Source organism: Salvia hispanica, chromosome 1 (assembly GCF_029641045.1).
Source record: "Salvia hispanica isolate PSC_SH4W2 chromosome 1, Shi_PSC_v1, whole genome shotgun sequence".
Lineage (NCBI taxonomy): Eukaryota > Viridiplantae > Streptophyta > Magnoliopsida > Lamiales > Lamiaceae > Salvia > Salvia hispanica.
In genome coordinates this window covers 42742721-42762484 of record NC_142692.1, presented here as the reverse complement: position 1 = coordinate 42762484, position 19764 = coordinate 42742721, and the positions used below count along the sequence as shown (strand labels likewise).

General features: G+C 34.8%; 3 protein-coding genes across 8 annotated transcripts; 1 reads left to right on the top strand and 2 right to left on the bottom strand.

The window, feature by feature from the left end:
• Positions 1–846: 846 nt before the first annotated feature.
• On the bottom strand, positions 847–1485 carry LOC148933867 (uncharacterized). The gene has a single exon (XM_089059000.1). It carries the CDS (start codon positions 1440–1442, stop codon positions 954–956), a length of 489 nt encoding a protein of 162 aa, XP_088915126.1. The 5' UTR covers positions 1443–1485; the 3' UTR covers positions 847–953.
• An 8925-nt stretch (positions 1486–10410) lies between these two features.
• LOC125222895 (soluble inorganic pyrophosphatase 6, chloroplastic-like) lies at positions 10411–13721 on the top strand. 6 transcript variants are annotated; one of them, XM_048125770.2, is made up of 7 exons: positions 10411–10704; positions 11053–11237; positions 11536–11636; positions 11760–11941; positions 12372–12470; positions 12578–12650; positions 13107–13721. In XM_048125770.2, the coding sequence occupies exons 1-7, from the start codon at positions 10459–10461 to the stop codon at positions 13127–13129; spliced, it is 909 nt and encodes a 302-aa protein (XP_047981727.1). In that variant the 5' UTR covers positions 10411–10458; the 3' UTR covers positions 13130–13721. The 6 variants fall into 6 exon arrangements, 4 of the variants coding, with proteins under 4 accessions (XP_047981727.1, XP_047981729.1, XP_047981730.1 ...); XM_048125772.2 differs by having other exon boundaries at positions 12895–13721; XR_007176629.2 differs by having other exon boundaries at positions 10412–10704; positions 12578–12720.
• On the bottom strand, positions 12897–19567 carry LOC125219509 (putative sphingolipid transporter spinster homolog 2). Its single transcript, XM_048121501.2, has 16 exons — positions 19164–19567; positions 18567–18698; positions 18248–18349; positions 18067–18171; positions 17897–17972; positions 17735–17809; positions 17501–17600; positions 17381–17428; positions 17256–17310; positions 17043–17119; positions 16876–16952; positions 16642–16755; positions 16416–16550; positions 16198–16326; positions 16023–16101; positions 12897–15915 (listed from the first exon to the last, which is right to left on the bottom strand). The coding sequence occupies exons 1-16, from the start codon at positions 19565–19567 to the stop codon at positions 15800–15802; spliced, it is 1824 nt and encodes a 607-aa protein (XP_047977458.2). The 3' UTR covers positions 12897–15799.
• Positions 19568–19764: the final 197 nt, after the last annotated feature.

The following is a 19764-nucleotide window of genomic DNA, read 5'->3' as shown; positions in this document are numbered from 1 at the left end:
GTTTATACATTATATTATGTGATTTTTTTCAAATTTATTATGCTTCAATGTTGATTTGTATAGATTTTTTATTCTCATATAACTAAAATTGTTGCTCATATTGTTCATTGTTAATATTAACTCTAATTTTGTTTAATTTATATTAAAAATATATTAATCTGTGCATAGCACAGACGTGATACTATTTTATTTATAAAATGGAAGTTCATTGATCAGCAACTTTTCATATTTTCCTCGTTGTCAGTGTTCATGATTTGATTTTTTGGGTCAAATTTTTTCTCTTGAGAATTAAAATAGCTAGTAGGGAAATCTCTGAGACGAGCTTTGTAAGTAGTATCTTTATCAAGAAAGTAGTAATGAAAAATCAGGTAACTGAGGCCGTACCAAAAGCGTTGCTAATACTTACTCCCTCCGTTCCACAGTAATAGAGGCATTTCGTTTTGAGCACTCATTTTAAAAAAATATTATAAATAGTTAAATTAGAGACATAGTAAAGTAAGAAAGAGAATATTGTAAATAAGACTCTTCACTACATTATTCTCTCTCTTACTTTACTCTCTCTCCACTTTAACTATTTATTATCATTTTTTCAAAATGAGAGCTCAAAACGAAACGCATCTATTACTATGGAACGGAGGAAGTATTACTTATGTACTTATTACTTTTATCCACCATTAAATGTCCAAATTTTTTTTTCGCTTGTCCGATAATAAATATCTCATTCTACTTATTTCCCCCACTTTTTATTATTAAATCAATATATAAATGAATGATTCACATTCCAACTTTTTCTATTACTCCTACTTTTTATTACACAGTCCAACAGTTTCTTTTAAAACTCGAGCATGTAAAAAATGAGACTTTATTGATAGACAAGGGAGTACTTCTTATTGGTTAATGAGTTTTGCTTAGGCTATGTAAACACCATCAATCCATCATCGACCGATCAACACTTAGCCGATGGTCGCATTGATAAACGACTGCACCCTTATACGCGTAACTAGACCGAGCACATTATCAAAGACGGTGCCCACAACAGCGTTGATTCCGACAAGGGTGCCGGTGGCCGTGTCGAGGATGGGGCAGACTGTGGAATTGAGAGGGAGGTCAACAAAGACGAGACAAGGTGGTACGGCTCCGGGGAAGAAAGGGCCGCCTTCCAAATTAACTGCACCATTCAAAGGGAGGATGAATTCTCCAGTGGAGTCGGTGATGTCCTGGCCGAGCGTCTCCACCCCGCCCGAGAGAGTCGAGCAGTTCAGGTTCACCCTCGCTCCCGGGATCCTGACCGACCCAGGGGCGCAGTTTCTGTTGGATGTGCAGCAGATTTCTCCAGTGAAGTTGAAGCTATCCACCGTAGGGACGCCGTAGGCAAGAGGAGGAGTCACGGTGGCGAAGAGGAGAGCCACCACAATCAAGGCCGGGGATTGCTTGTAACCCATTTTGCTACGTACGAGCAAATCTTTAATTTTGTTTCTGCTTTGATTTGCTTTGTTTCAATATAATCTATGGGAGTACACTAGTACTATTTATAGTGCTATTTGCTCCCCTTATTTGCATTATTTAGAGTTGAATTTGAAAGTCGTATGTTCATTATGTTAAATACTACCTCCGCCCTCCAATAATAAGTTTGACTCGGCTAGGGTTTTTAGAATTATAACGGAAAATGGGTGAAAAAATTAGTGGAATGTGGATCATATTTTTATAGTACTAATTTTGGCAATGAAATGTAAATGAGATATACTCCATATTTAGTTTAATGTGGGGTCCATTATCAAAGGTAGTAAAAGCAAATGAGACAATTAATCATGGAAGGACAAAAATTGTAAATTGGAACGATTAATCGCGGATGGATGGGATAGAATTATTCATATTTACAAATAATGCACGCATGCTTAGATCTTTTATACTCCCAGTTGGCAAATAGTTCTAAAGCTCTCCTACCTAGCATTTAATTTTAGAATTCAACTTGTATCAAGTGCATATTGTTAAACGCAAGTAACAAAAAAGAAGTGCATATTGTCAAATGTAATAAAAAAAAGTGCATATTGTCAAACGCAATAATAAAAAGAAGTTATTGGCAATAGTATTGCTAAAACCCTAATATATTTATGCAATAAGCATTGCCAAATTTAATCTAATAATTGTCTTGATGCTCCTTAGAAAACAAATATTTTTCATATGTATGTTTTACTGATCAGAAATAGACGGCCAGCATAATGTGTATTTTATGCAGGTGTTGTGGATAGATATATATGACGAAGACGTCGAGCACGCAGCTCCGGTAGTGGATAATTAAGTCGAATTCCATCATGTTGCTAGCAGCGAAGACGATGACATAAGCATCTTAGATTGAAGACAAATACTATTGTTGTCACGACCGCCCTTTAGGGTTAATAAATACGGGCGATCATGATTAAAAGAAATTAAATACAAATGAAGAAAAGGACTAGGGTTTCATTAAAGAGTGTGACCAACAATTAATATTCATAAAGAACGACAAGGGTTTATCGTTATCCAAAACACATCAAGTCTAAATTTCCAAAATATAAATGAATTCCAGGTCAAACCAACGAGTAGAAACCATATTTCAACGGAAACGTTCAAGAGAAAAAGTGACGTCATGTGTGAAGACATAACGACACTTGAAGTTCAAGACAACCATATAAGACTTTAAATTAACTACTCAACACCACCCACTGCTCGTCGCCGCTCAACCTGCACATAGAGAAAACACATGCAAGGCTGAGTACTATGAAATACTCAGTGAACTCATGCCGAAAAAAAGTTATCAAAATAATATTTAACATGCCATCAATAAGTAACCATCAGGTTGAGTTTTTTTTTAGAAAGGCCCAAGGCACTCAAAATTATTTCCATTTTAAAGGTCGACGGATCAGTCATTTTTCCATAGACGTTTTCCATATCTGCACATACATAACATGGAATGTGGCCACAAACCAAGTCACTAGACCGGCCAACCTGTACGCTGACACACGGTCTACCATAGGTGTACACTAATCCAAGTAGGGTTTGCGGCCCTACAAGGATCCGAATTCGATTTATATAATAATGGCCTAAGCCATTTCAGATAGGCACATTAAAATCAAAGCACAACATGATAATTATAGTTTCACTTCCATCAATAAAATATTTAGGACATTGTCCTTGTTTAAAAGAAAGCCACCTCGACTGCTTAATTCACAAGTATTTCCTTCCCTTTGATGTCACGTTTCGCGTGCAAGATATCACCTTTAGATAACACATATATCAACCATCAGTCTCAACACCCAACCTAAAAATCATGCATGCCCTGAACGTTCCTTTCACCACTTACTCGTTTTATCTACACTTACAACCAAGGCATGCTCACCATATTAATTTATTCATCATGCTTTCACACATACATATTCATACTTCCAAATTCAGATCTGTAAGAAATCCATAGCCATGCTCCAAACGTGCGCACACTTAAACACAACACACACACACACACACACACATACACACATACTTTCCATTCATCAATTAAATTCTTTTTTCGCTCGATCTATATGCATGAGGGTTTCAAAATTACCGACTAAATGGTTAGACATGAAAAGGTGGATCAAAAGTACCTTTTCTTGATGAAATCGAAAGGTAGAACATATATTAGCTTGGGTTCTTCAACGATTCTTGAGTTTTCTACTTCAATTCTATTCAATTGATAAGAATTCTTGAAGATGAATGGTAGATAAAATTGAGAGAGTGGGAGAGAGAGAGTGGGCGTGAGGGAGAGAGAGACATGGGATGTGGAGGCTAGGGTTAGGTTTTTCTTTCATGTCACATCAGGGGCGGACCTACCAAGGGTCATGGGGGTCCCTTGGAACCCTGACCGTTTTTATTCTTACTATATATTGTATATTTATACGATAATTATTAAACTATTCTCTAGAGTAGTTTGTTCCATGTGCTCTATTTAAGATTGAGATGTAGGGTTCAGAGTCCTGGCGCTGGATTTTAAATTGTTGAATTTTGCATTATAGTTGCTAATTTCTCCTTCTAGATTTTATCATAGTTAGATTATTCGATTTATAATAATTAATTATTTCTTTGATAGTTAATTCACTTCTCTATTTTTTTGATAGTTAATTCATTAGCAAGTAACTACTGTACTTGTAATCTATGTTTTTTTGTTTTTTTAACAAGCGATTTTGTGTAATTTTATTTATTTTTTCATTTGTGTTAATATTGTCATGATAAGATTATAAAGTTATGCCCCATAAATATGAAATTTTTCATATTATTTGATTTATTCGATCATAGTTTATTTTGTTCACCAGTAATGATATTTATAATTTAAGATTAACAAATAGTAATTCTTTAGCCTTATTAATATACATATATGTCATATAATATTGGTTTAATTTTAAAGTTATGTTGTAGTATAATTTTAAAATCAATATTGGTAAATTTAATTATAAAGTTATGTTGTAGTACAATTTTAAATTGTTCAGATTGGGACTGTTTCCGTTCACGTTCGTTGACACTAAAATATACTATATAACAATTGTTAAACAATAATTTGGACCCAGTATCAGAATCCTGCACACATATATATAGATATCTCTAAGATTTAATTTTCCAAATAAATAGAACCTCCAAGATTTGATTCCACAATTAAATAGACTAATTAAATATTGTGGAATTAGAGGAATGAGAGAAAATAGCGTGAAGTTGAGAGAGAGTAGAAATATGCGATTTTTGCCTATTAAAAAGGTGTAGGATTAAATAAGATACGGAAAGATTTACCCGATATGGTAAGATTTGTTAGGATTAAATTGAATTTAACTTTATGGAAAGTGTTAAACAAGGAATCAATTAAATCCACAAAATAATTCATTCTCCTATTAATAGGAGAATTCGAAATTCTCAAGAAAAGAAGGTAGGGGATAATTTGGTTTGGATTTGATTTGGGCGAATCTCTAGGCAATTAATTAAATCCAAGAAAATAGAATTCCTTTCCAACAAATGGTGGTGGTCGAAATTTCAAATCAAAATGGCTAGGATAATTATTGATGAACCTATTTAGATTCACTCACACTTTAAGAATTAAATTTCAATATTTGAGAAACAAATAATTTCACCCCACATCAATTATTCAAAACAGTCACGTCACATATTTAACGGAGTTGACTCGGTCAACGCACAATCAAAACCCTAAATCCAATTAAGTCACAAGGATATCAAATAATCATTTCACTCGTCATTTAATTCACGGACTTCACAGCATTAAAAGCGTTAAATGAAAAAAATTTAGAGTTCGAAAATTAGGGTTCAAAAAGTGGGGCGTTATAATTGTCCTATGGCATGAGTCGAAGTCCATCCCGTTGCTAGCGGCGAAGACGGCGGAAGCATGTATTGTTAATGAATTGTGGAATCCACTTCTAAATTAGAAAGTTTAAAAATTTTCTATTTTTAAGGAACGAACTAAAATAAAAATAATTTCTATTTTCGAGATACGAATAATAAAATTAATTTCACTAACTTTTTATGTTCACTTTCCTATACTTTTTCTCTAAATCCGAGACGAGTCAAAGTATTGACAATTATGTAGAACTAGTTTGATTAAAAATATTTAGATGTTCTCCGATTATAAGAATCTTGATTTTCTTATGTTTGCTTTATTTGAATTTTTAAGGCGTTACGTGATAAACATCCCAGACCATGAGCCCAAATTTTTATAAAGAAATGGATAAGTATATCAAGTTCTCCTACAAATTCTAATTAGTTTATTATTACCGTTTTCATAGGCCCCGTGACATATTATAATGTTGGGGTGTCGAAACGGGTACCCGCGGGTACCTAAACCCGATTTTGGCAGGTATCCGTACCCGAAAACTTCAATATTATACTACCCAATCCCGACCCGTATAGTTAAATGGGTAACCCCATATCCGCATCGGGTATCCCAAACCCGCAGTTGCGGATACTCAAACCCGCACACATAATTTGAATTGTGTATTATATTATTCAACGGTATTATGCTTTTAGTTTTCATTTATCATCAATGCTAGTCATCTAATATAATAATTTTTTGTACATGTTTGAAATTATAGAATGAATTTTGGGATTGTTGCTAGTTGCTACACTACGATTTTAGATTTATATTTTTTTTACTTTGTTGTATTTGCATAATTTCCAACTATTAACTATGCACAAATATGATGATTTCTCATCTCTTAAATATAATATGACTATGTATGAAATATAATGCAAATCCAAATTTCAAATAAGCAAATATGATAGAAACATCCAGCATGTCTAAAATTAAATCACCATTCAAAAGTCTAATATAAAATAAAAAATAATTCACTTTTATCAAAAGTCTAAATATATATAACTTCAACTAAAAGTCTATAGATTTTAAATCTTTAATATAAAGACACTAAACTAATAAAAGTTTCACTTTCACCAACCTTGCAATCCTTCATTTGGTAGCGGATAAATAATTAGAAATAAAGTGTATCATCGGGGAGTATATATGGATTTGAAATTAATCAACTAAAATAAAATATTTCAAACCCCTATAAATAACGGGATTTATCGGGTTTAACGGGTATACCCGAGCGGGTAGCGGGTATACCCATACCCGCAAAAATTTAAAACAAACTACCCGATCTCGCCCCGTTTTCCATTGTCGTCGGGTAGCGGGTCGGGTTGAGGGTTTCCCAATACCCGCTACCCGTTTCGACACCCCTATTATAATGGTTCAACGTTATCTCTAAATCAATCTAATTATCGTAATAAGGCAATATAATTATTAAGGGTAGTGATCAATTGTTAACTCATTATTTAATTACTAATATAACTAATTTAAGATCATACGGATTTTAGAAAACTTGTGGTCTACAATTTGTCATGTGTAATTTTTCATTTTTATTAATTAAATAAAAAAGATAAAATAAACTACCAAATTAGGATTTTGGATGAAAATGTAAATATAGTGTTTTAAAAATATCAACACAATGTTTTGAGAATGTCAACACAATGCTTTGAAAATGTTAACACATTGTTTATACTGACATTCTACATGTATTATATTGACATATTTTATATACCATGTTGACATCTGTGCTTTATGAAAAAATTAAAAAAATTTGAAATTTTTTTCAAATTCTGACGCCGGAACATATCCAAGTGAGATCTCGTTAGAAACCTTATGAAATTATCTTTAATTTGATATATGTTGTGCAAAAAAATAATTTCAATCGAGAAAGTTATAAGCGTTTTAAAATTGTGGGATATTTTTCAAAAGTTAGTTACAACTAATTTGTTGTAAATTGACGTTAATACCCTTATTGACGTTTTTTATTGATCGTATTGACATTTCGGGGTTGATGATCTAGGCCCTTAAATTGAATATCTAATAGCTATTATTTAGTTATAGTTAGCAATAGGGATGTCAATCGGGCTAACCTGTTCGGGTTGCCGGGCTATTTGGGTGCGGGCTATTCGGGTTATGGATTTTTCAGGTTATAAATTTTCAAGCCTAACCCTAAACCGCCGGGTTTTGGGCTAACTCATCGGGCTATTCGGGCTTAATAGCTTTCGAAAATAATTTCTTGTATCGGAATTTTCTTCTATAAAATGATTTTAAATTTTAGATATTTTTTTCTTTTTAGTTAGAATCATATAAAATCTTCCTATTTTCATAGTATTCTACAATAATACTTGGAAAGAAGCATTTCATATCGATCAACTACAACATAAATTAAAGCTTGTGTTCGTGTCATTATTTTGACATTGTTCGTAATTAATTCTTCGTGAAAATTAAAAATCTTATCTTACATGAATCATTATTAAAATGATAAATATATTAAGATTTGATAAGTTATTTCTTAATTTTGTCTTGATTGGCTTTGGTGGTGGTAAGACACTAGTGGCAGATGATGGGACGGTGGAATAATGAGTTAAGTGGAACTTGAAAGTTGATATTGTGGGATCCAGTGGAAAAGTTTTGAATGAAGATTGAATAAGACTAATGATTATGTAGAAAGATTGAGGAAATATAAAATAAATAAAAAACTGCTAAAACTTAATAATTTTTAATTAAAAGTTGCAACCCATCGGGCCGACCCGCAACCCATTCGGGTAATAAAATTACAACCTTAACCCGCTCATTTTACCGGGTTGTTCGGGCCGGTCCACAAGTTTCGAGTTGAATTGACATCCCTAGTTAGCAATATAACACTCCCCTAATTATTATTCCCTGTCCTATCTTAGACAAATAAAAATAATCACCCTAAAAGGAAACAACGTTATCTCAATATTTTCGTGAAATCAACCTAATTACCATAATAAGACATATATAATAATACAATTATTAATCATGGTGATAAAATGCAAACTTATATATTGTACAAAAACAAAACTTCTAAACACAGCTTCAACATAGTTTCAATACAAGATCAACACAGTGTAAAATTTTAATATTTTAATGTCAACACAGTATCAATACAATATGAAATTATGTTGACATTTTCTTGTTGATGCTTTTTTGTGATTTGTTGACATTTTTCAATGGTCTAGATCATAGTTTTTGAGTTTGTACAATATTTAAGTTTTCATTTAATCGTATCCCTATTAATCAATTCGTATCTAAGTCATAAGTAAATAAGATATACGATTCCTAAAAGGAAACAAATGAATGAGAGAATACTATATATAATTACAACTACAAGAATTGTTTCATAATTGTTTCTATACATCGTGATGAAGATCGCCAAATTTATGGAAGGCAATACTGATTTCTTGATAAATCTACAGGAAGAGATCGCGATGGAGATCATGGAAAGGCCCCCGATTCGAAGCATCAGGAGGTGCAATTGCGTTTGCAAATCATGGTCAAAAGGGGTGAATTTGGTGCGAAGCACGAAGAGACGAGGGTTAAAAGCGTGGAGATTCAAACGTTGAACAACAAAATCGAGGAACTCGAAACGCTTTGGATAAGCAAGGATATTGCGAGTAGAGCAAGCTGCGAAAGGCTTGGAATGAACAAGAATTGGATGCCTAGGTATTTCGGGATTCTTCAAGATGTGACGGCTAAGGATTTGGAGATTATTCAAAGTTTGAAGAGCAAGTATGATGAAGTATTGATTATTAGTGATTGTTTGATTCAGAGATTGAAGGTTGCTATCGAGGAAATGGAAGTCCGTTTGCTTGAAGACCTATTGAAGTAGTGGTTTATATTATTTGGGTTTTTCAATTTAGAAACATATGGACATTCATTTTTAGTAAAATATTCTAGGGTTTCTATCGTAGTGTTTTACTATGTTTCCAATATTCATATGTATATCTCGAATTTTATTATATATTAATAATATTAATATTTAAACTAAATTATATAGCTTCTATCATCATCATTAATCACGACGAGGAAGAGAATAATGGGATTTTGTTATGCTTGAGTTTGTTATTCACCATTAATATATGTGTAGGAAAGATATCACAAGGTTAATTGGATTGATTCCTAATTGATCTTTTACCAAAGATAGAGTAGGATCCCTGCAATTTAGGTTTACCATATATGTATATTTCTAGCCTATAAAAGATGTAACCTACTGTACTGACATTCATTCAAGTAAATAAACGAAAACCTTCTCCCAATCTTTCTTTCTTCAATATGTATATCTGATATCTGTTGCTATTATAATCACGAGGAACAGAAAATTCGATAAAAAAATGAATGTTCATCAAACACATAAAATCTTAATATATTGGCATTCCAATTTATTTGTTCTAAATTCAATCAGTTTCGAACTTCTAAATCAATGGATAATATCATGATTTTATGAGCATAATAATCAATACACTTGATTAAGTTTCTCACTTAAAGAAACAAAATATTATAGTTTCTCACTTCTAAAAACACAAACAACTACAAATTGTCCATTAAAAACATGAAACAAAAATAGTTCTAAGCTTGAGGTTGAAAACTTCTCTATTCAATAGAGAAAATTTCTCATTTAATTTTAGCATTTCAACTTGCATCAACAGCGATTAATTTCTCGTACTTTGTTTGAGTAAATTCTTCCTTTTCACTCTTCTTTATAAGTAAATACTTCTTGCATTTCCTCATAATGTACATATTTTCATGGCATTTGTAACTCATCAAATTAAAGTGAGATATTAAAAAGAGAAAAAAATATGTTACTCAGAGAGCGATGAAGGATTATATTGCTCGCTTAATGGGTTCAGCCTCTGCAAAGAAAAACACTGAAGACGGCGTTGCCAGCCGACACTATGACTCTCGTCACCGCCATCAATATTAATGCACATTTAATATTGACGGCGGATTTTTGGTTTTGTGCAGATATTAAACTAAAATATCTGAAAACGTAAAAAAAAAATTATTAATTAATAAAATTTAGAAAGAAACTCAAAAAGCAGCAGCCACAGAACTCTCTCTACAGTGAAATGGCGCCGACGAGAGTCATAGCGTCGGCTGGCAACACCGTCTCCGGTGTTTTTCTCTGCGGAGGCCAATCGATAGCTGCGCCTCGAAGCCTCAATCTCTGCTTCAGAAACGGCAGATTACTCACGCAGAGAAGGCGCCTCTTCACCTGCAATGCCATACACAACCCCCAAGTTCAAATCAAGGAAGAGGGCCAGCCCGAATCCTTCGACTACCGCGTCTTCTTCGTCGATAATTCCGGCAAAAAAGTATGTATATATCACGTTGATTTCATTCTCATATTTGAATTTGATTTGAAATTTACGTTAATTGGAATTTGGAGAACTGAGTTGTGGAAAATGAATTTTGTGCTTTTTTTAAATGGTGAATTGTGCTTGTATACTGGTTTTGTGTCGAATCTAGCACGATTTTAACGGTACTGATCCATTTAGTTTATAAGTTTTTCTCAGTATATTTCTGATTGAATTGAAGTTAAGATGTGTTTTTGAGAGATTTGAAGAGACAAATTGATGTAGTACGGTGAGAAATTGAGAATTCTGAGAGCAAACGGCATTGGAGTGGTAAATTCTAGCAAAGTTGTGGAAATGATTTTGCAGTTTGTTTGGTGGTATTTGACACAGATTTCCCCCTGGCATGATATTCCACTTCACTTGGGTGATGGTGTATTCAATTTCATAGTGGAGATTCCGAAGGAATCGAGTGCGAAGATGGAAGTTGCGACAGATGAAGTCTATACTCCCATTAAGCAAGATACGAAGAAGGGAAAACTTCGATACTACCCGTAAGATTGATCTGATTTCACTTTCATACTCCTTCATGGCACTGGAATATTAATTCTGCTGTTTCACTCCTGGAACGAGTGGTCTATATTTTGTCAAAGCAATGATCTCTGAAAGGGAAAAAAGGAAAAAGGAGAGATGGGAATGGAATAGCAATTGCTTTAAAGGATCAGCCCTATATCATTTTATCTTGCTAAATTGGCCTAATTATGCTTCTCTTGCTTGTTTTACCACGTGTTTCGTTTCTTTACTCTGAATTTCCCCCCTTCTAAACTGTGCTCGTCTTCTGCTCTTCTGTAGTTACAACATTAACTGGAACTATGGATTGCTTCCACAAACATGGGAAGACCCTTCACTTGCAAATGCTGAAGTTGAGGGGGCATTCGGAGACAATGATCCAGGTGTAGTATCAAGCCTTTCAACATCATGCTTATCTTATGTTGTTAGGTGAACTTTCCCATGGAAATGTACATAGGAAATAAAGGAAGCAGGTTTAAGCTAATTGTAATCGCCTTTGCTTATAGTTGATGTCGTTGAGATCGGGGAAAGCCAAGGAAAAATTGGGCAAGTCATGAAAGTGAAGCCCTTGGCTGCTTTGGCTATGATAGATGAGGGAGAGCTTGACTGGAAAATAGTTGCGATTTCATTGGATGATCCAAAGGCTTCCCTTGTTAACGATGTTGACGACGTCGAGAAGCATTTTCCAGTAAGTAATCCATTCTATATGGATGCTTCCAGTATGATATTAGACTGCAAGCTGCTCTACCTTTACTGATCATTTCTGTTCTGCCACATACTGAGCTGCCTTTCATGTTTCAAATGGTGATTAAAAAGTTCATCTAGCTCGATTTCTTGTAACTGCCTCGAATAGCTTGAACGATTAAAAACCTAATTTGTGCACAATTACAACTCATCGGTTACATTTTACAAATAGGAGGGCCAATCTAGAGGATTGCTTGTTTGGGTTCCTAGTAGAATATATTCAATCAATCTAGCCCCCCCTCCTCCCTCCTTTTTTTTGCCACAATCTTCATTTTGGGACCAAAACTACACTTGTCATAAGTTGGCTGATTGTGAAAGTTATCTCAAAAAATGTTTAAAATAGATAAAACTCAATCACAGAAAATATTTTGCAGGGAACTCTCACTGCAATCAGAGACTGGTTCAGAGACTACAAGATACCTGATGGAAAACCTGCCAACAGATTCGGCCTTGGCAACAAGCCAGCAAATAAGGTATCATTTCGACTATTTACATCAAAAAAATTCCTCTAGCGACCCTATCATGTCCTGTTGTAATCATGCTGATCTGGTAATCTTTTCTTGTCGTTTCGTGAGTGCAGGATTATGCACTTAAGGTTATTACTGAGACAAACGAGGCGTGGGCTAAACTTGTGAAAAGATCCATTCCCTCTGGTGAGCTATCTCTTGTCTAAATGAGGCTCTAACCGTTGAGCATCCGTGCTGCCAGTTTTCAGCATCACTGGTAATGCGATGAAGCTCTTTTGCTGGAAATTCAAATTTTTTTCTGATATTGGAAGATAAAATTTTTGCAGCAGTGAAACTGTTGCGACAAGTTTTTTCATGAATAAAGAGTCTCTTTCCTTATCCACCATATCCTTATTCACTTGTGTGTTGTGTCTATACTCTATAACAACAGAATAACATGGAAATACATGAATCTTTTTATTGAAGACGAAGGAGAAAACCTGACATGTACATATGAAAAAGTAGAAAACAAAGCACATAAATATACACATGGCAATACCCACTGCCATTTTTTGCCCCTATAGTTGTAGTTCAGTTATGCGTCGCCCTGTGTTGTGGTGGGCGGAGAAGAATGGAGATCGATCACAGACACTTTACTGACAGGGTGTTGTTGGAAAAGAGAGTAGCTGTTTGAAATGAGCCTTGCTAATGATGATGACGAAGAAGCAGGTGCCATCGACTTTGCTGACGGAGAGCGAGCAGATGCCTGCGCCCGTGCACCTGCTGCTCGGTTTAACATGAGCATGGCTGCTGTTGGTGCCATTGCAAATTATCTGCAATATGAGAGTTAGAGGAGATGGTTGGTGGTTAAATTATTTGTGTATGATGATGATGATGATGAGTTGGGTTGGATAATATAGAGAAGCAGTGGGGCCAGTTTCTCTATCATTAATTTCTTTGGCTCGTGGTTTGCACTGCTTGTAAAAATCCATACCAGAAACGGCTCCCGGTTTGCTCTTGACTTATATAGCACACAGCATTCTCATGCTTATCGTCTTTTATTCCACTGGCGGATCCAGATGTGGTCGAGAGGTTGATGCAGGCAACGACCGTTTCATAGAATTGTTATTAATTTATTTTATTATTAGTATTAGTTAGTACTCCATATGTCCCATAATAGATGTCACACTTGGGAGGTGGCACGGGATTTTAGGAGATGCTATTTTGTCTGTTAAGTGGTGAGAGAAAATATAATTTTATAATTAATGTGTGAGGAAACTTTTCTTAAAAGAGGAAATGTGATATCTTTTGTGGGATAAACTAATAAGGAAAGTGTGACATCTACTGTAAGACGGTGGAAGTAGTATTTAGTATATGCACATGCTCATTATATTTTAGATTTATAAATTTATATATTTTATACGTGGGAATTTTATAATATTGAAAATCAAAAGAGAGCAACATGGTCGGTGTATGTCGGGCGCATGACTGCGTGTGTTTGTCATATGGCGGCATGTGGAATCTACAAATGGTGGTTAGGGGTGACTAATGGTGGTATCAAATTAATTACTCCTTATGTATACAAATACTTTTAGAATACCACGAGTTCTAATACAAATTAAAAAACACGAGTTCTAATATAAATTAAAAAAAAGGTTGAAGGAAAAAAATAATTGAAGTATTATTTGCATAAGAAAAAAAGTTACTAAAGTAGAAATGGACAATTTTTATAAAAGGATGGAGTGTTAAAAGGCAAAACTCTTGAGATCAAATATGGTGAATATGATAGTTGATGGCGTCAGAAGACAAGGACGGTATGGCGACAGGATGAATTGTAGACGAAGAAACGAAAGTTCAGATCGGGGTCGGGGCAAGAATTAATGCACCGTTAGGTTGACAATCAACTTCAATTTGGGTAGATAACTCATCTAAAAATGAAATTCTATAAACAAAACTGGCTTAAGTATATAATTTTTATATATTGCTTGAACACCATTTCAATTTTCTAACACACCCCAATCAACAACAAACTTACAAAAATTTTAGCACCCAATTTTGTACGACTTCTGTTTGGTAGGATAACTAATCTACAGATGAATTCTATGAATAAAAATGATATTTTTATTCATAAAATTTTATACATAAATGAGTTATCTACCCTACCAAACATGCACTAAGCTGTGACTTCTGATTTTATGAATAGTTGAATTCTTATGAAATTTAATGAATATTTGTATAAGTGAATACCTACATCTGGATGAGAAACTTCAACTGTCTTTGGTGATGAAAGAAATTAACTAAGGCATCAGCTTTCACAGCTTCAAATTGGAAATTTCAATAGTAAATTCCAATATTTAGAAGAGGGAACATCTTTTTTAGTCTACGAACTTTGCCAAAGTATCATTTTAGGTCCTTGAACTTTGAACCATCAACTATGGATTAATATCATTTGAAGTACTTTTTTACTACTTACAAGTTTTATAGGACGAAAATAACCTCGATAACTTAAAGGGTATATATTTTTAATAAACTTATCATATACTCATATTTTTTATAAATATCTTTACTATATATTTTTGATGAATTTTCTAAATATAATTTGACCTTCAATATTACAAATTTACTATTGCCATGAAAATATAGACAAGAACATTTACATAATAAGGAGCATTGAAAGGAGAATTTACACAAACTTAGGTGAAAAATCCAACAATGCCGTCTCTCTCCTACTTAGGGCTGGGCAAAAATACCGAAATACCGAAAAATCGGTCTTATCGTACCGAAAAAATACCGAAAATACCATTTTTTTGGTATACCGTGACTTTCGGTATGGTATGATACCTTACCGAAAGATTGCGGTAAGGTAACGATATAAATTTTCAAATACCGCGGTATACCGCTGCATACCGAAATTCGGTATATACCTTAAATTGTATATAAAATATATTTTATATATTTTTAAATTATAAATCTATTGTGAAATATAAATATAATTATGAATAAATTATATTTAATTTATTTTTAAAATTATAAATTATAAATAATATTTTAAAAACTCTAATTTTCTATTTTAATTGATGTTGAAAGTCAGGTATACCGCAAAAATAAGGTATACCGAACTTCGGTACGGTATACCGAAAATGAGGTACGGTATCGGTATGGAAATTTGTCATACCGAATATAAGGTATACCGAAGTTCGGTATACCGAAAACTTTGATAAGGTAAAGGTATGACTTTTTCGCATACCGTATTTACGGTAAGGTATACGGTATGGTGGTTTCGGTAAGGTATACCTTACCTACCCACCCCTACTCCTACTTGCTTGTATATCAAAAAATGCTATCAAGACTCCAATCTAAGATGCTTCCGTCGTCTTCTCCACAAGCAACGGCGTGGAATTCGACTTATCCACCACCGGAGCTGGGTGCTCGACATCTTCGTCGTATCTATCCACAGCCGGCATGAAAATTCCTGCATAACATACAAAGATCACAACACTTTCACTCTTAACACATACATGTGCTCGTCTTTGGGCGATAACTTAGACCAGTATAAGCTAATCTAACCGATGAACGCACCTACGACCCAAATTCCAGCAGCCACGAACAGAATAGACGTTAAAGTAAGGGCGGTAGCCCTCCAATTGTTGATCCGGTCCTGCAGAAGGTAACCTCCTTATCACGAGAATGCTACTAAAAACGAGACATCCGAATCCTATTTGCTAGCATTCTATACTCTTATAAGGAGAAAAACCTGGAGGAGCCCAACGAGGGGAGAGGACGGGACATCACCAAATACGTGAATTGCTACAGTTGACATTGCCATTGATAATGGTCGAAGACTAGGCTCGACACAACGCAGACAAACAAAATTTACAGGGGCCTGGAAAGGTCATTGATCGAATCTTAATGCACGTTTGAATTTAGATAATTTAGTTCGGAATGCAGGAGTATCGATAGGGCCAAAATGACTGGGAAGAACGGTATCTGGGTAGCAAAAACGAGCAGCTCGCCAATCGCGAAAAGTGCCAGAAAAACATACAGGCTATGGAAACAAAACGCAGCAAAGCAGAATACTGCTCCGAGGAGTGTAGCAAATGACAGAAGCTGCAAACAAAATAGCAAAAATAGAGAAAGTGGATAACCGGGATCGACAAAAATAGCAGCGACTCGGTCACCTTAAAATAATGTGGATCACCTTAAAAGCATTAGGTAATGTGGAATTCATACGATCGAGAACAAGACCACCTGCTATCGAACCGAATACTCCACAGATCGCTGTAACTCCACCAAACATATAATCTGCATTGCTCTGGATATAATAGAGCATCGACGTTCAACCCAACAGAGACATCAGAATTTATTGTGCGGCACATTCATCCATTTTTCGACATAAAAGCACAGCCAATTTATCGTTTTCATAAGAGCTTACCATGTGGTATATATTATATCCTGCCTTAGGTCCCCAGTACGAATAGGCGCCGATCACAAAATTATACGCAATATACCCTGCAATCGCCATTGAGAAATAAAAGAATTACGAGAACGAATAGTGTTAGAAAAGAAACACTATTCCGTTACAGCAGAAAGAAGATTTACCAAGAACGTTAACCACGTACACCTGGTTAAGCAACAGAAGTTGCATAACTTTCCCGAATATTGTTAAAGCTCCAAACCTGAAATATGTAACATTCATTCAGAAATCGAAAAGATACTCGTATGAGCTCAACATCAGATAATTATGCAAGTGGAAACATTCGTTTAGAAAGATTTTTCTTCTAGCTGAAAATGTTAGCTCCTAATGTTCTTCACCTTGAAGACTTTGAGCTTTCGTCTCCAATTTCTCGCCTCGTGGAAAGGTCAGAAGCTGCAAACACAGTTGAAAATGGTAAGCCAATTAAGAAAATCATATATTAGCAATCGAAAATAACCAGCACCTTGATCTTCGGCTGTCAATGCTTTGTTAGTTTCAGCATGACCGAAACCTGGATGAAATTGGGTTCAGCAATCGGCTAATAGTTATCGAACGAGCAAAGTGTGTGACTGCTTTCACTGACCTTTTAACTGCAAAGGTTTCATCACGAAGCCTAATATGGCAAAGGGAAGCATTAATAGTGCCAACACCCAGAATGCCCATCGCCAACCGAAAGTACTAATCTGTAATCAAGCACAAATCATTCGATATCTGGACGATAATGGAGACAGAATACATGACTCAACTCCAATGAGATATGTAGTACTAGCATTCAATAGAAAATAGCATATATTTTAAATATCGAGTATGAACGCACCAATCCACCATAAACGTAACCCACTGCAATACCAGTTGGAATACACATGTAAAATGCTCCCAGCCAGGCTGTTCTCTATGAAGAGAAGGAAAAGGTGTTTTATGGATTTAATGAATAATGATGTGAAGTCTTATGCATGAGTGTTTGGGACAGACGTCGAACCTGTCCAAGTGGGGCATTGTCATCTATGAAAGGGGCAGCAAGACTTATGAAAGAGGCCTCGCCAACACCCACTAGCCTACAGAAAACGAAATCCAGGTGCAAATTAAGTAACAGCATAAAACTAAGGAAACGAATGCGTCATAAATTCTGAGTAATGAGCAAGATTTTACATGCGAGCAACCGCCATGGACCAAAAATTAAACGAAAACCCAGAAAAAGTGACTGCAACTGTCCACACACTCAAGCCAACTCCAATGAGCCTAAATGGATTGACACTGCAAACACAACAATTTATTTATCACAGCGTAATAGTGCCACCACGGAAAAGTCATAAAAGTGAAGATATATTACCTCTTGGCTGAAGATGCAAAAATCGGAGATGCCACAAGGAGCCCCACCATGAAAGCAGATGATATAACTCCATCCTCGAAGTTAGTCAAGTCAAATTCACCCCTGCATAAAAATTGGGAGAGATGAATCATTCTTGGAACATTAGCATTATGTTCAAATTGATTGTCATTTGTCAATCAGTGATTCTTCAACTCCTAAAACTTGTTATTTATATTAAAGGGAGATAAAGAAAACAGCCAACAATATATTTTTGAATCATAATTAGCATAACAATATTCACATGTTTAAAATATGTAAAAATGCTGAATCATAGACATACTGAATTCCACTACCAGGTGTGCATACACCACTTTCCGAGCAGGTTCTAACACTCCCATTGACACCATTACTCGCTATAGCTCCACGATCAACGTAGTTTATTAAGTTGATCACACAAAAAATAGCAAGTAGCCTGCCAACAACAAACAGTTACTACAACACATGTGAAACATCATGAGTAAACAATGCCAAGAACAGAGACTGCTTATAAACCATAGTACTAAATCATTCTACAGTAAATCATCAAACTATGAAAATAAGAACCCCTATTCTTGAAAACCAAAAGAAAAAAGATTCAAACTTTTTCATACCCTCCACCATATACTCCCCAATTCACCAAGAATTTCAATCATATCATCATAGCTATATTGAACTATAACCATGAAACATAAATCATTCTAGAGTCAATCCTCACTCAAACTATGACAATAAGAACCCCCATTCTTGAAAACCAAAAGCAAAAAGATTCAAACTTTTTCAACCCCTCCACCATACACTCTCCAATACACCAAGAATTTCAATCATATCATAACTATATTAGACTATAACCATGAAAAATCAACATAAACATTTTAGGCAGAAAAAAAAAAAAGTGGACCTTTTGGGAGTAAACCAAGAAGGGTTAGAGGTGGAAGCTCCGGCCATATCTTTATCCGTCTCCAAAGTCAGAGCTGCAGACTGAGGCCGTGGGGCCTGACTCGGATCCGGGTTCGGATTAGGCCCCGGATTTGAATTTGGGTCCTGTGCATTTACTTTCTCCTCCATGAAAAAAGAAATATTTGGAGTATAAATATATTTATTGGTTCGACTGTCTTCTTCCCTATATTCAAAAAGTTGTTTCAACTTTTTCACTTTGTATGCTTTGCTGATTGAAGTCTTTGTTTTATGAAAATCATTTGAACTACTGAGGAAGGAGATGATTGTTGGAATGTTTGTTGCGATGTTTTGCTCTACAAAATGGGATCTTTTTGAATATTTTTCGTTGGATGTGACCAGTTGCATAGTAATTCTATCATGCATTCATTATATGCAAATTTGATTCAGTCACATTTAGTTTGAAATAACGAAATTGCTTATAATTATTTCATTATTTGACTTCCATCGAATTGGATTAGTTTCCTCTAAATTGAATTAAATCCGTATATCCACACATACTATTTGATAGATTGAAATATTTTCCATTGTGAATTAGTACATTT